This window comes from Manacus vitellinus, unplaced genomic scaffold (genome assembly GCF_001715985.3).
Source record: "Manacus vitellinus isolate BGI_N305 unplaced genomic scaffold, ASM171598v3 scaffold_19_pilon, whole genome shotgun sequence".
NCBI lineage: Eukaryota > Metazoa > Chordata > Aves > Passeriformes > Pipridae > Manacus > Manacus vitellinus.
This window is the reverse complement of record NW_021939395.1, coordinates 8,884,693-8,898,255: the sequence shown is the minus strand read 5'-3', so window position 1 is coordinate 8,898,255 and position 13,563 is coordinate 8,884,693. Positions and strand designations below refer to the sequence as shown.

General features: G+C 53.1%; 2 protein-coding genes across 3 annotated transcripts in view; one reads left to right on the top strand and one right to left on the bottom strand.

Moving 5' to 3' along the window:
* The window catches only part of TMEM255A (transmembrane protein 255A), a 24,261-nt gene extending 23,937 nt beyond the window's left edge, over positions 1–324 (bottom strand). The window contains exon 1 of the mRNA XM_029959101.1: positions 285–324. The gene's annotated coding sequence lies outside the window, so the exon portion shown is untranslated. The remainder of the gene's footprint in view (positions 1–284) is intronic.
* Positions 325–2,320: 1,996 nt separating this feature from the next.
* On the top strand, positions 2,321–12,841 carry ATP1B4 (ATPase Na+/K+ transporting family member beta 4). 2 transcript variants are annotated; one of them, XM_018070821.2, is made up of 9 exons: positions 2,321–2,442; positions 2,630–2,694; positions 4,617–4,779; positions 7,473–7,601; positions 8,449–8,553; positions 8,785–8,981; positions 9,621–9,677; positions 10,379–10,474; positions 11,399–12,841. In XM_018070821.2, the coding sequence occupies exons 2-9, from the start codon at positions 2,632–2,634 to the stop codon at positions 11,558–11,560; spliced, it is 972 nt and encodes a 323-aa protein (XP_017926310.1). In that variant the 5' UTR covers positions 2,321–2,442; positions 2,630–2,631; the 3' UTR covers positions 11,561–12,841. The 2 variants fall into 2 exon arrangements, with proteins under 2 accessions (XP_017926310.1, XP_017926311.1); XM_018070822.1 differs by lacking the exon at positions 2,321–2,442 and adding an exon at positions 2,448–2,511.
* Positions 12,842–13,563: the final 722 nt, after the last annotated feature.

The following is a 13,563-nucleotide window of genomic DNA, read 5'->3' as shown; positions in this document are numbered from 1 at the left end:
AACTGCGCCGAACAGAACCGAACGGCACCGAACAGAACCGAACCGCACCGAACAGAACCGAACAGAACCGAACCGAACTGCACCGCCCGCTGCACCCCAGGGTCCGCGGGGAGCGCTCGGGCGCGGGCACGTCCTTCCCAAGTGACTGCCCGGAGCCGTCCCGCTGGAAACAGCGGAGCGACAGTACCCCAGGAGGGGCTGGGGAGGGAGGGACAGAGCTCCTGCCCCATCTCCGGAGGGGACAGAGGTGCTACCCCTTCTCCGGGAGGTCCGACCGCACTCACCGGCAGCCCGGCCAGAGGGGCTCCCCGCCTCGCTGGTGTTGGCTCTCCTCATCTTTCTCCAGCCCCTTTACCTTCAGCAGCTCCCACCCCTCTCAAGCCCTGTTGCTCTGGGACATTCTGTCCTTCACCAAACACCTCCCTGGCACCTCTCTGTTACCCCGTCCTCCCCATGTCCCTCCTCCCTGCGGTGTGGGTGACAGTCCCGGGCAGGCACACGGCCACGGCCACCGGCCCAGTGTTTTGTTTCCCGGTGCTCTGAGACCTCCGCTCCGGTGGCGATGCCTGTTGCTGCCCTTGCCCTGTCCCATGGAGGCAGCAATCCTCTGCAATCTCCCTGCGTCTCTGGCCAAGGAGCTAGGACAGGCCCTTAACCTCTGTTTTCCATATCCTGCCTATAAAATGGGGATAAAAGCATCTTCCCAGCAGGCTTCATAATTGCTTGTAAATCACTTTAATGCCCTGGGCTGAAAGGTGCTAAGTACAAATCATATAATTGTTTCAAGCATATTTCATCAAGTTAAAAGAAACTAATCCTATCTGTGCTTAAAAAAAAAAAAACAAACACACAGCACACCACACTTTAACTGGATAAGAGCCTAATGACCAGCTTCTCCCAGGAGAAAAGGGAAAGCGTACACTGACAGCGGTGTGAGAGACAAGTTACAAATGCCCAGATCAATTAATGGCAAAGAACACATCACCTCCAGAGAAAACAGCAGTTATTCACCTCGGATGAACTAGAAGAGCCCTGAGCTCACTGCCTGTGTCCCACTGGACAGAGGGGCTGGCATTGGTCCCCTCCTGCTCAGTCACCCCCACTCTGTGACAGTGATGGAGGAGGCAGGTCTCAGTTCCCTCCTCCACTCCGTGCCAGGGCCGGGCTGAGCAGCAGCACAACTGCTGTGACAGGGTGTGTGTGCCCCCGGGGAGCTGCTGGTGCCCTACAATTGCCCAGGCCACGTTAAATCCCTGCATCCCATCCCAGCTCCTGAGCTTCAGGAAGGCAACCCTTGCCCCAAGGCGCCAGCCTGGCCAGGAGGTCCAGCTGTGAGCACAGCAGCCCGAGTGCCCTCCTGCCGGTGGGCTGGCTGCGGGCAGGCACCGGCGCCGGTACTGAGCCAGCCCTGCCTGCAGGCCCAGCGGGCGTGTGCCAGCCCCGGCCAACTTAGCACAGACCAGGGCAGCTGCCAGACCTCTTTGTTTCCTGCTGTGCCCGTTTATTAGTGCAGCCGGTGAGGGCTTTCAGCCATGCTCAGGAGAGGAGAGGGAGAAGTGGTGCTTTGCCTGCTCGGACGGCACGGTGCAGCCCTGTGGGAGCCTGGGACAGATGTCCCTGTGCCTCCGGGCAGAGCCCCAGCCTAGGCAAGGCAGTCTTTCGCCACTGTTGAACAGGGCCTGGCTCTCTTGTGAAGGGAAAGGTCACTGGTCCCATTGGAATCGTGCCAATAAATGAGCTGGTGGATAGTGCCAAGCTCCTGCTGGGACAGACGTGTAAAATGAGCCCTGCTGTTCCTTGAGAGCTGTGTGGGCACAACCAGAGCTGCCTGTCCCTGCCATTGCACCACTGGAGCTGTTCCAGGAGCAGGGCTCCAGCACACAGCCCCTGTGCCCCAGTGCTTCATCCTGTGCCTGTAATTCACTGATGGGTGAAAAATCTGACACCCCCCAGCCCCGGTCTGCTGGGTGCCACAGCAAGGTGTCCCTCTGGATTTTGTCTGGTTGGCTGTGCCCAGCTCTTTAAGCCAGGTCGAGGAAGCCAATGCTGTGAACTGCTGGCTGCCGTATTTATTTGAAGGGGTAAATATAGACCTGCCCCTTGCACTGCCCCTTCATTGCAAAAGAGATTTTGTAAGCATTAACCGTGGCCCGCTGTGACTGACAAGCACACATTGACCGACATGTGGCCATAGGAAACCCTAGTGATTTGCTAATGTTTATTAACAGCTGCAGGGTCTCCTGGGGGCGAAGAGCCTGGCTTCCCATGTAGGGCACTGACTGGCAGTGATGGGGACCCAAACATGAGGCAGGATGCAGTGAGGGGGTTGCAAAGGGCACCAGATTCCAGAAGACTCAGGATGGGATCCTGTTGCATTGAGCTCACCCCTCTTGGGAAAGCAAGTTATTTTTTGATCCACTCCTGAACGCTGAGCTTTGCAGGGTAGGGAGGAAAAGCAGTGTGGCTCCCCACAGACAGGCAGAGGTCTTGGCACAGCTGTGTTTTTGGGAGGTGCTGTGGGGCTATGGGGCTGTGCCTGTGGGTTACTGAGAGCTGGGGTGACATGGCACCCACAATGAGGCTCGTGCTGCTGTGCTAACATTCATATTTCTCTGCATTTCCCACCCAGGGATGGACAGGAACACCAGCACCAGGGGCATGGAGGGCCAGCACAGCAGTTCCAGCCAGGAGGTGGTGAGTGTTTTGGGGGCTGCTGGCCACCCTCCAAGAGGAGAGTGGGAGCTGCTGCAAGGACCTGCTTCATGGTTGATAAATATAACTACTTTGCTTTAGGAAATGCTGCTTTGTCCCTTTGGCAAAGCACTTTGTACTGGGAGGGGAAAGGACAGTGGCAGGTCTGGCTAGTGGTGCTGGCTGATGAGGGGGACTAGGAGGGACGGGGGCACCTGGGCACAGTGACTCTGCACACCTGGATTTCAGCAGGAGGAATCCCCCATTGAGAGCTGACCTGGTCTGGGGTGAGGAAAAGGGAAAGCCCCTGGCTTCCCCCGGGACACCTGCAATTGGCAGCACAGAGTGATCTCGCCAGGGATCCAGCTTTTCTTTTCCTGCTATCACAGCCCACAGCAGCCCAGGGCTGTCCAGTGTTCCAACACATCCTACCTGGCTGTGTGTCCCATCCTGCCTCAGCTGCTGCCACTCCTTCTGCACCTTGTCCAAGTGAAAGGGACTGCTCCAAGACTGTCTCTGTCCTGGGCTGCAAAGCTAAACCGCCTGGGAGGTGGTTCATTCCAGACCTGACCCAGCTCCCTAGCTAAGAGGCGTCTGCCAGGCAGTGTGGTTGTCCCATCCTGTCCAGCTGCCCCACACCGATCTCGTGTTTCCATCAGCCCGTACCATGTGTGCCCTGTACCTCTGGCCATGCAGGAGCTGGCTCGGGAAGGGCTCAGCCTGGGGTGCAGGACCTGGGCCAAGCATTGCCTTGGCCGTACGGGAACCGTGGGCACTGTGCCGGGAGCAGGCTCTGACGCAGGCGGGCTAACAAAGGAGTCCCACCGGGGCTCTAGCCAGAGCCGATCAGGGCAGTCAGTGGGATGCTGATGGTTTACAGCCATGCTGGGTCTGACCAGGCTCCCCAAGGGACACATTCAGGCTTTGGAGTCAGTACTCTGCCCCCATTCTCGCTGTTTTGCAGTATTCGCGTGTCTGCGCAAGAGTTTAATCCCCCCGCCCCCGATTCAAAGGTGTTTCCAAGCCAGGCGTTCTGCCAAGCTGTCGGCCGCTTCCCGGCTCCCCCGGGGCAACCTACGGGGTGCAAATGTCTTGTTTGTCAGCCCTGGCTCCAACAGGTGCCCGCGGCCAGCAGGTTTCCATGGCCCTCGGCGCAGACACGGGACAATGCTGCATTAAATGTGGGGAGGCGATGAACCCATCCAGACCTCAGCATCGCCCTCCTCCCCGGCTGAAAGCCAGGTCAGCACCTTCTACCTCACTGCCTGCTTTTGGAGACACAGAACATACCCAGGTTCAAGGACGGCTGCTGTGTCTCAAGCGACTCTTGGCCAGGGCCAGGTACAGAGAGGTTTGTGTTCCTCAGTTCTGGACAAACAAGTTTTCACCACCGAGGCAAAATACAAACTGTTGCAACCTGAGGGGATGCTTTTCCCTGGAACTCAGCATAATTGAAATATAACAACACAGGGATTTCTCCAAACACTAAACACTTCCTCCTGCACCAAGAAAAACAAACTGAATGACCTTATATGCTGCTGCCTGCTATCATCTGTGGTAGCACTGAAAATGTGCATTTGAGCTCAGAGATGTTGCAGAAGCGTGGGAACAGTCCTGACCCTCCCAGATCACAGGTTTTCTTTGATCATGTTCATACAGGTGGAAAAAGATGAGTTTCTGTAAATGCCAGGACAAGGAGACAGTGCCCAGTGTGATGGCAGTGACGTACATGTCATGGAAAAATGGGTGCTGGGTTCTAAGAGATCTTAAGTCGGAACAGCCAAAACTGCCTCTCTTTAACTCAAGAGTGATGATGGGAAAATGGAAATTTGAAACATTTCCAGCTATTAAGTGCTTTTGCATTTATTTTTGGCCAATGAGATGTTCAGCTTGCCTGTGGGGGTTGTGTTCTGTAACTCTTCCAGGAAAATAAGCATGAGGAGAAGGTCCAAGATCCTGACAGAGGGAAGGACGAGACCAAGGCAGAGATGGGGAGCAAAACCTGGGCAGACCTGGCTGGGGAGATGAAGATATTCCTGTGGAACCCGGAGGAGAGAACATGCCTGGGGAGAACAGCCAAGAGCTGGGGTAGGTCCTTGCTCAAGCCCTGCTTCTGGGGATTGTTGCCTTTTCTGCTTCACAACAGATTCACTTAACTGTGAATGCCCTTGATAGCTTGGACTGAGCACCCCTGTCCATTTTTTTAGTGTAAATATTTCTAGCCAGTGCAATAAAGAACTAGTGAGGAGGACAAGCAGAAAACTCTTGGTCTGGATGTTAATGTTGACTCAGAGTGTGAAAGCAAAGATTTCAGGCTGCCCAGACTGAGTCCTGGAAAGAAATTTAGAGTCTGAAAAAGCATGGGGGCTGCAGGTCAGTCTGCTGCAGCCATACATCTCTGCTTCTGCCAGCACCCCAGCTCCTGCCTGTGTAAGTCAGGAGCCTGTGGGACAGTGGCTTTGGGGTCATCAGGTTGGTAGGGGAAGGATACTCAAGCTGTAGGGCAGGTGTTTTGTGAAGGGTGCACACCACAGGGCTGAGCAGCCCTCCCTGCCCATGTGATCCCTGGCTCTGGGGAGGGAAGGGCTGGTCCCCACTGTCACCCCACAGCTTCCTGGGGTGTGCCATGGTGCCCACAGCAGAACCCACAAGTGCTGTTAGGGCCAGTGGGCTGGGATGTGCCAGTGAGGGTTCTGAGTGCCCTGTCTATTTTATCTGCATCCATGTGGCCCTCAAAAATTACCTCAGAGGCTGGAGGTGCCCCGGGTGGTTAAGAGCAGCCCGTTGCTGTGGGGAGAGCTCTGCTGCAGGCTCGGTGCAAAACCAAAGTGCCACAGCACATGCAGTGCCGTCCACCTTTCCAGCTCTGTTCTGACAGCACACAGCTCCCGTGGCAGAGTGAAAATCCCAACCTGAGCCCAGAATCACTCGCACATCCACACCAGTGTAAGGCTGTGAGCTCTCGGGGCTGGTGCTCAGTGTTGGCAGCCCTTGGCTGGCACTGGCAACATGTTGCAAGCCCCGCAGCCTGCCTGTGCCCCTGCTGAGCGCTCTGGGTCTCCAGCTCCCCTCCAGGAGGGGAAGCTGCCCACCAGCACCAGAGGAGGCTGAAAACCCACAAACATGAGCCAGGGTCAGATCCTGACATCCACATTTGCTCCCCTGTGCCCTTTGCTGGCCATGGAGGCAGCACAGTTCTTCTGCCCCTTTGCTGGATGGGAAGGTGCAGAATGAAGTGCGGGAGCAGTATGGGGGTGACAGTCCTTAGGGATGTGGGTTTGTGTTTCTGGAGGCTCTGCCAGGTCCTGAGAAGATGCCTGTGAGAGAACTTGCTCGGTCTGATGTGGATGTGACCCTGCTAGCAGTTATTTATTTTCAGCCTCAGGGTGGGTGCAGCATCCTCCTGCACCCTGGGATCATCGTGCTCTGCCATAGGATCCCACTCTCCATGGACACACATGCCCTCGGTGCACACACTTGTGCTCACATGCCCGTACAGGGGGACAGGAGAGAGACATTGAAAATACTGTGAAAATCAAAATTTCTTTTAAAGTGAGAACACTTGGAGGTGAATGAAGCTGAACTTTCCCATCCTCATCTCATGGGTGAGGAGGAAATTTGCCCAGCCTGGGGCTGCTCCCCCGTGCTGCTCTGAAGGTGTCCCCCACAGACTGGGGGCTCAGGGGACTTGCACTGACAAAGTGCAGGGCCACAGGGTTATCACTGGAGGGCCCAGGCCCTGGGAAAGGCTGCACCCCCATCTCTGCCAGTGACAATGCTCCCGCTGCACTGCAGGAAACATCAGAAGGGCAATGCTAGTGGCAAGATGTTTCAACAAGCATCATCTTGGTACCCCAGCAGCAGTTCTAGCTCTGCCAGGCTGGGGCAGAGGCACCATCCAGGCTGGGGCAGAGGCACCAGAGGCAGGGCTGGGCATTGTCTCTGCTGTGCCACCAGCAGCAGTGATGGTCCCATGCACCTCAGCTCAGCTCACAGCAGGACATGGCCCTCAGTGTTTCCCAGCACCATGGCTGCAGCAGAAGCACGGCAGGAGAGCACATCTGTGTTCCCAGGGCTCCCCCCGAGCTGCCGGAACGTTTCTCCTGGGAAATGTTTGGGTTAGGGCTTCACTTTGCTTTCTGAACCGCTGGGTTTTATTCATAGGCTGTGGCCTCCTGAGACATCCTCAGCCATGAGCCTGGTCCAGAGGAAAAACAAACCCATTCCCTGAATGTCCGGGCCATGGAACAGCCAGTGTGGTGCTGCAGCCCCGGAGTGTTCAGATGCTGCTCACTGAGTCTCAGCACAGGGTCCCTGCCAGGCAGGGGACACGAGTCAGGGCAGGAGCATCACCCCACAGCCCCATCAGGAATTTGGAGGTGCTGAAGCCAGTGGGTATCCTTGCATGTTACCATCCCAAGAGCATGTGGGAAGGGCAAGAGGCAAGGCTGGGTCTGTCTGTCGGAGAGAGCTGAGGCAGGTGGACACGCAGACAGCTGGTCCTGACAGCTCTGGGAAGGGCCTTGCAGCAAAAGGGGTACAGAGCCAAGTAGCAGCTGCCCCAGCCCCAGGGCTGGGCAGGGAGCATGTCTGGCTGAGAGTCCTGCACCCAAAACCACCAGAGTCTGTGTGCAGGGTGTGTGTGTGCAAGCTCCCACCTCCACCATGGACTCAGAGCTGCGGAGGACGCTGAGCTGAGCACGACTGTGCATCCCTGTGGGACGCCTCCCACGGGATGTGCTCTGGTTGCATCAACAGCAACATGCCTCTGTCTTTTGCAGGCCTGATCTTACTGTTTTACTTCGTTTTCTACACGTGCCTGGCGGGAATGTTTGCTTTTTGCATGTACGTGATGCTGCTCACGCTGAGCCCCTACACGCCCAGGTTCCGGGACCGTGTGTCTCCGCCAGGTACGTACCCCAGCCAGCCTGACCCTGGGCACCTCTGAGGGCACTTGCCCAGCAATGGCCTACTGAAATGGCATGGCTGGGACCTCAGACAAAGCCCTGCTGGAGCTGTACACTCCCACAGTCACCCAGCCCTCCATCACACAGGGTGTTCTCGCTTACCTCAGGGCACTGACAGAGCTGCAGGTTCTCTGCAGAGGATCAGACATCTTAAATAGCCCCATGGGAAGCATTTGTCCTGATTATACTAATTGTTATTCTAATTATGCTATTTATTGTTATCGTTATTCTCAAGGTAAATGGCCAAGTTTAGTCATTTCATAGGTGATGCTGATTCATTTCAGCTGCTGCCTGTTTATACCTCATATCTTCAAAACAAAATGCAAATCAAGAGTAACTTTTATTATGGGGGGGAGTTCTGGCAAGATAATGTTCAGAATATCCTTTCCCTGTATCAGACACAGCATTTTCCCTGTGTTTTTGTGTTGGTGGGGAACACAAGGCCCTCTCACCTTGACCCCTGTCTGGAACCAGCCAGGCAGCTGGGAACATGGAGAATGCCTCAGCCCCTCTGTGCAACCCCAAAGCCATCACTTACCCACAGCACTGCTGAGACCCTCCATATCTCCCCTGTTTCCTGGGATATTTTGACGTGTATATGGTGTTCTCTGGGAGTGAAATGGAGGTGAGGTATCAGTAGGTTGAGAAGAGAGTCGACTGGTGCTGCCACTCTCATGGCTGTGCCCAGCCCCAAGCCCAGTCACAGAGCAACCAGCCCCTACAACACACACCCCAAGCCCATGGCCAGTCCACCCACGTTTGCTCTATCAGGGTCCATCTCCTTCTTCAGGAGTGATGATCAGGCCATACTTGAATGGGTTCACCATTGCCTTCAATGTCTCTCAGCCCAACACGTGGCAGCCCTACGTGGACAGCATGCACCACTTCCTAGCAGGTAAGCTCTTCATCACCCCAGGAATCATGCTGGTGAGTTGTTTCCATCCATGCACACATGGGTGCAGGGGACTCCTCCTGGGCATCTCAAAAGGACATGGGAGCTGCTGTGGGAGGGAGCTTTGCCTTTCTGGGTGGGACTTTCTAATGCCCTTGACATGTGGATGTACTCTGAGAGTGTGGGTCCGTGCAGGTCTCGGGAAATTTTAACAAGTCTCTTGGTCCCCACCAGCTTATGATGACAAAGTTCAAGAAGAAAAGAACATCGAGTGTGTCTCGGGACAGTACTTCATCCAAGGGGGTGATGACAGTGAGGAGAAGAAGGCCTGCCAGTTCAAGCGCTCACTGCTGCAGAACTGCTCTGGCATTGAGGACCCAACATTTGGATACTCCAAAGGCCAGCCCTGCATCCTGCTGAAGATGAACCGGGTACAGAGGAAGCTTTTCATCTCAATTCCTTCCTTCAGTGCATCCCAGTGTGATAAAGACCATGCAGGGACTGAAACTCTTTCGCTTCTCAGGCCCAGAGAAAAAGTGAACTAGAATTCCCAAACTTGCTGGCTCATACCCACTAGAAAACATAAAAAAGAAACACTACAAAACTTGCTTGATTTGATTTGCTGAGGCCTGAGTGCTTAGAGGATCTTGTGCCAGGCCCTTCTCTGGGAGGAACTGAGCTTTCAGGGTACATTCCAGACCCCAGGCACTTTACAGTGGGAATTTTCATAGAACTGAGTTTATTTTAAATCTAATAGTGTGGTGGTTCAGTGCATACTGCTGGGAAAATAAGCCTAAGAGGATGTGAACTGTGTGGGGAGGGGGCTGTGTTACTCCAGGGTGTTTGAGCTTTCTGGGTGCTCTGCTCTGCCCCTGCTCTCAGGCACCAATCCAGCACTCAGCCAAGGGCAGGTCACACTGTGTGGGGTGGCAGACCCTGCTGTAGGGACACACAGCTCCTGTCCTGAGCAATGTGACTGGCACCCAGAAAGGTTTAAGCCCTGGAGAAGGGTGGCAGCACATGCTTGGCACTGCATTTCCTACAAGCATGGATGGTTTTTGTTTTTGCAGATCATAGGCTACCGCCCTGGCGCTGGGGTCCCTGTGAGCGTGGACTGCAAAGTGCAGGTACTGCTTTCCTTCATGCTGGGCACTGTGGTGGGTACAAGGCCAAATGCCAATGCCAAATGATGGACCCCACCACCATCTGTCTTCATTTTAGCCCCAAACACTCACAGGACCCAGTGCTGCCCATGTGTCTGGGTGCAAGTGGGGGCTGGTCTGCTGAGAGCAGCAGAGGCCACCAGTCTCCTGCTTCCCACCTTGGCCATCACCCTCTGAGCGCTGCTGGCTGCTGCCAGCCTGACTGGCAGCACTCTGCTCAGCCCCTGTGGGCAGACCTGCTGGGCTGGGTGCTGCAGTGCCAGCTAGAGCCTGGAACCAGGGGAAACATGCAGGAACTGCTCACATCCATCTCCAGCCTCTCCACAGCACCCTCAGTCCTGGGGGGCACCCCGCAAGCCAACTGCAATAAGGGGAAGGAAGGGCTCCCACTGCCCAGGCAGCTGCTGGATCATACCCTAGAAATCAACAGGCAGCAAACTGAAACCCTTGCCCATGGCTCCATAGCTCCATTCTGCCCTGGCTGGATCAGGAGAGCAGCTGTGCTCACAGCAGGCACCCTGCGGGCAGCGCAGCTGAGCCCTGCCGTGGGCTGGCAGGAGACATCCATATTAAAGCTCCTTTGCCTTGCTCTGCAGGGAGCTGCATTTTGTGTCCCATGTCCTATGTGTGTGTGTGTGTGTCCTTATTTTTTTTTCTGATCACAGAAAGGCAATGAGAGCCATCTCAGATCCGTGGACTTCTACCCTGGGAACGGGACGTTTGACCTCATGTATTATCCCTACTACGGCAAGTTCACTCATGTAAGTGATGGCTCTGGCATCTCTGTTCTGCCTCTTTGAGGAGGAGAGGGCAGGAGCTGCCATGCAGAGTACAGATGTGCTTTCTGGCTATTTTGGGCAGATGCAGGCAGGAGGGAGGCCATGGGCACTGGGATTACAGTGCTCTATTTCTGTCTCTGACAAACCACGGGATATCCTTGGGGACTCCTTGCTAGCAATGGGAATGATTACATTTACCAGCTGGAGACTAAGATTGGCATTGCTAACTCCCAGGGAAGGTCTCAACACCAGCATTTTCCCAGGATATTAGGGAAGTCAGGGGTTAGGTGACACAAGAGGAAAAGGATGGGGCATCTGACAAAGCTATGGCAAAACAGCTTTCAGGCTGGATGGCTCGAAACAGAGCAGTCCAACATCAGCAGCTATTTCTGAACATGCTGGCCAGCACTGCTCTGAGCTGTGCTGGGCTGTGCTGGGAGGGAACATACCATCACAAAAAAACCTGAAATGGAAGATGAGACAGGCACTAGACTCCTATTGTCATATTGCTGCCAGCTGAGGCTGAGTAACAGCCCCAGATGCCATGTCTGCACATGCTTTGAGCACACAGATCCATGGAACACCATGGATTTCTTATTACAAACCATAGGCTGGTTTTTAGAACAGCAGAAAGTATTTGAGAGTCCCATTGTCTGGTGTTGTCCAGGGTAATCAGCCCAAGAGGCAAAGGTGCACTACAAAACTCCAACATGATCCCATCCCTCTCAGGCACAGACACAGAAAGGCTCAACTTCACCATCCCAAGGGATCACGATGGACATCAGGGAAATGCTCTCAGATGCCTTGGGAATCGTGAACCAATTACTAATGATTTTACTGATCGTGAGAGCCCAGCCTGCCTTTCTGCTCCCTCGAAAATTGCACTTAAATCTCCCTTCTTTTCAGGTCAACTACACATCCCCACTGGTGGCCATGCACTTTACAGACGTGGAGAAGAATCACTTGGTCCCCATTCAGTGCAGTCTGAATGGGAAGGGGATTATCAACGACCTTAACAGCGACCGCTTCCTGGGCCGGATCATCTTCACACTCAGCATCGGGAAGTAGCCACTGCCAACACCAGGCACTTAGGTTAAGTCAGTCAGAGGCTTTTTCCTTTTTAAAGCATCAAGCCAGCATTTTTTCAGCTAGGAAAAACAGGCACGTGGAGATTACTGTTAATTTATTTTTGTTCATAGTTAGGAAACAAAGGAAATGCAATGGAGCATGGATCCACATTTTTCATCACCTGATGTAAATCATTATTAGTAAAAATTAAGTTATCTCCTGGGCAGAGAACCTGCAAAAGCATTTCAGTTTTGATTAAAAATCCTCTGGTATCCGAATGCTACTTTCATAAGGTCCTTTACGATTGACCCCTGTGGAATGCATTTTTCCTGGCTTTAAATTTTAAATTTCACCATAGTTTTATGTGCATTTCTCAGGCAAAAGCTAACAAGAGGGTAGTTTATTAGCACTATTATTGTTAAAATAATAAACAGCAAAAATTCTGGATTATGCCTGCAATAACTGAGTTAAAAAGTGAAAATGGCAGTTCTCAAAATGCCTCCTAGGATCTTCAGCACCAGAAGCATCTTGACTGCAGCATTTTACACAGCTTGTTCAGCACACCCAGGGTGTTGAGCAAGGGCCACATACAAAATCATTTGCCCTTGAACCTTTCCAGCTGTTCCTTTCTGATGTGGGAAGATTAATGCATTTGTCCCTCCCTCCTCCTCACTCCAGTACTTCTCTCTGCCCCAGGAATCCTCATCAAGTCTCTTAGGCAGGGCCAAGCAAAAGGAGCCCTCTTGTCACGGTTCACAGGTTGGCAGTGCCTCATTGCTTCCCCTGATCAGGCACAGAAGTGCCCAGAGCTTTCAGACTGGTTCTCCCCTGGTCCAGAGAGGTCACAGCTCTAACGCTGCAGCAGCCACAGGGAAACACTCGGTGGTTTAATTGTTAAAGGGTCACTGTGGATATGGGTGAAGCCCCCAGCTCATCATCCCCAAAGGCTGATGGAGCACATCTGTCCCTGTCCCAGCAGAGCACTGCTACCCTGAGCAACCTCTGCTGCACGGGCCACCCGACCCTCCCAGCCCTTGTGTCTGAGACATGAACTGCACTCTGCATGGTGGGAGCTACGAGAACACAGCAGGACAGGACACCTTGGGATAATGTACTAGTTGGAAAGCACACTTACTAAAATTACTGACTGAACAGGAGCATTATGGTATGTTTGTCCTACATCCTAGTCCAGGTACTTAATCTGCCGTCATTTCCTGATCTATATAAGTCTCTAAGAAGTAATTTTTTGTATTAAAAATAAAGTGACTACAGTAAAATTAACTCTGTGGTAGCATTCTTCAAACACTGGTGTAAGAGATGTAGTTTGAGACTTTAGCTCCCTGTGCTGGCCAGTTAGGGACTGAATTTCAAAGCAGTGTGTAACTTGATCCTGGAATTCTGAGCACTTGATTAAGTGGAATTCTGAGAACTTGATTAACTTCCTTGGGCCAAAGAGTTCAGGAACCCAGAACAATAAGACTCCCTCTACACTATCACAGCCAACCATCTGGCAAAACCTATTTATTAAGAACTGTTAAAAACCTGAACCAGAGGTAGTTTAGGAACTAATTCTGCTCAGATGTCATCATTCAGATGACACTGACAGAGCCAGGGCAACACAATCATTCTGCCTGCACAAGTTATCTGAAAGGGCATCTTCTGATCAACAGAAATTGCATTCTGCCAAGGAGGAGGATCCTGGGGGAGTGGCTCTTCTTTTGCCATCAGAAATACATTGAACCCACAAGCACTCCTCCCCCTGCCAATTGCTTTAGCTCTTTTAATACATTTATACTTCTGTGGGGTCTTGAAAGGAAACCAAACCCTTCATGCTTTTTGCCATGAAATTAACAGTTCTTATGCTAGCAACAAGGCAAAACTTTATTTAATGTCTATTCCCTATCTGCCTGTTGGAAGGCTTCATGAGGTAGCAGGCCCTTTAGCAGACACTGGACCCTTGCTTTGATCAAATCAACAAAATTAAATTGACTTATTTGGATGCA

Bases quoted from the DNA above. Each gene is read 5' to 3' on its own strand.
- ATP1B4 (XM_018070821.2), top strand. From the start codon at position 2,632: ATGGACAGGAACACCAGCACCAGGGGCATGGAGGGCCAGCACAGCAGT. The intron at 2,695-4,616 runs GTGAGTGTTTTG...TAACTCTTCCAG, and splicing joins GCAGTTCCAGCCAGGAGGTG to GAAAATAAGCATGAGGAGAA. The intron at 7,602-8,448 runs GTACGTACCCCA...CTCCTTCTTCAG, and splicing joins GGACCGTGTGTCTCCGCCAG to GAGTGATGATCAGGCCATAC.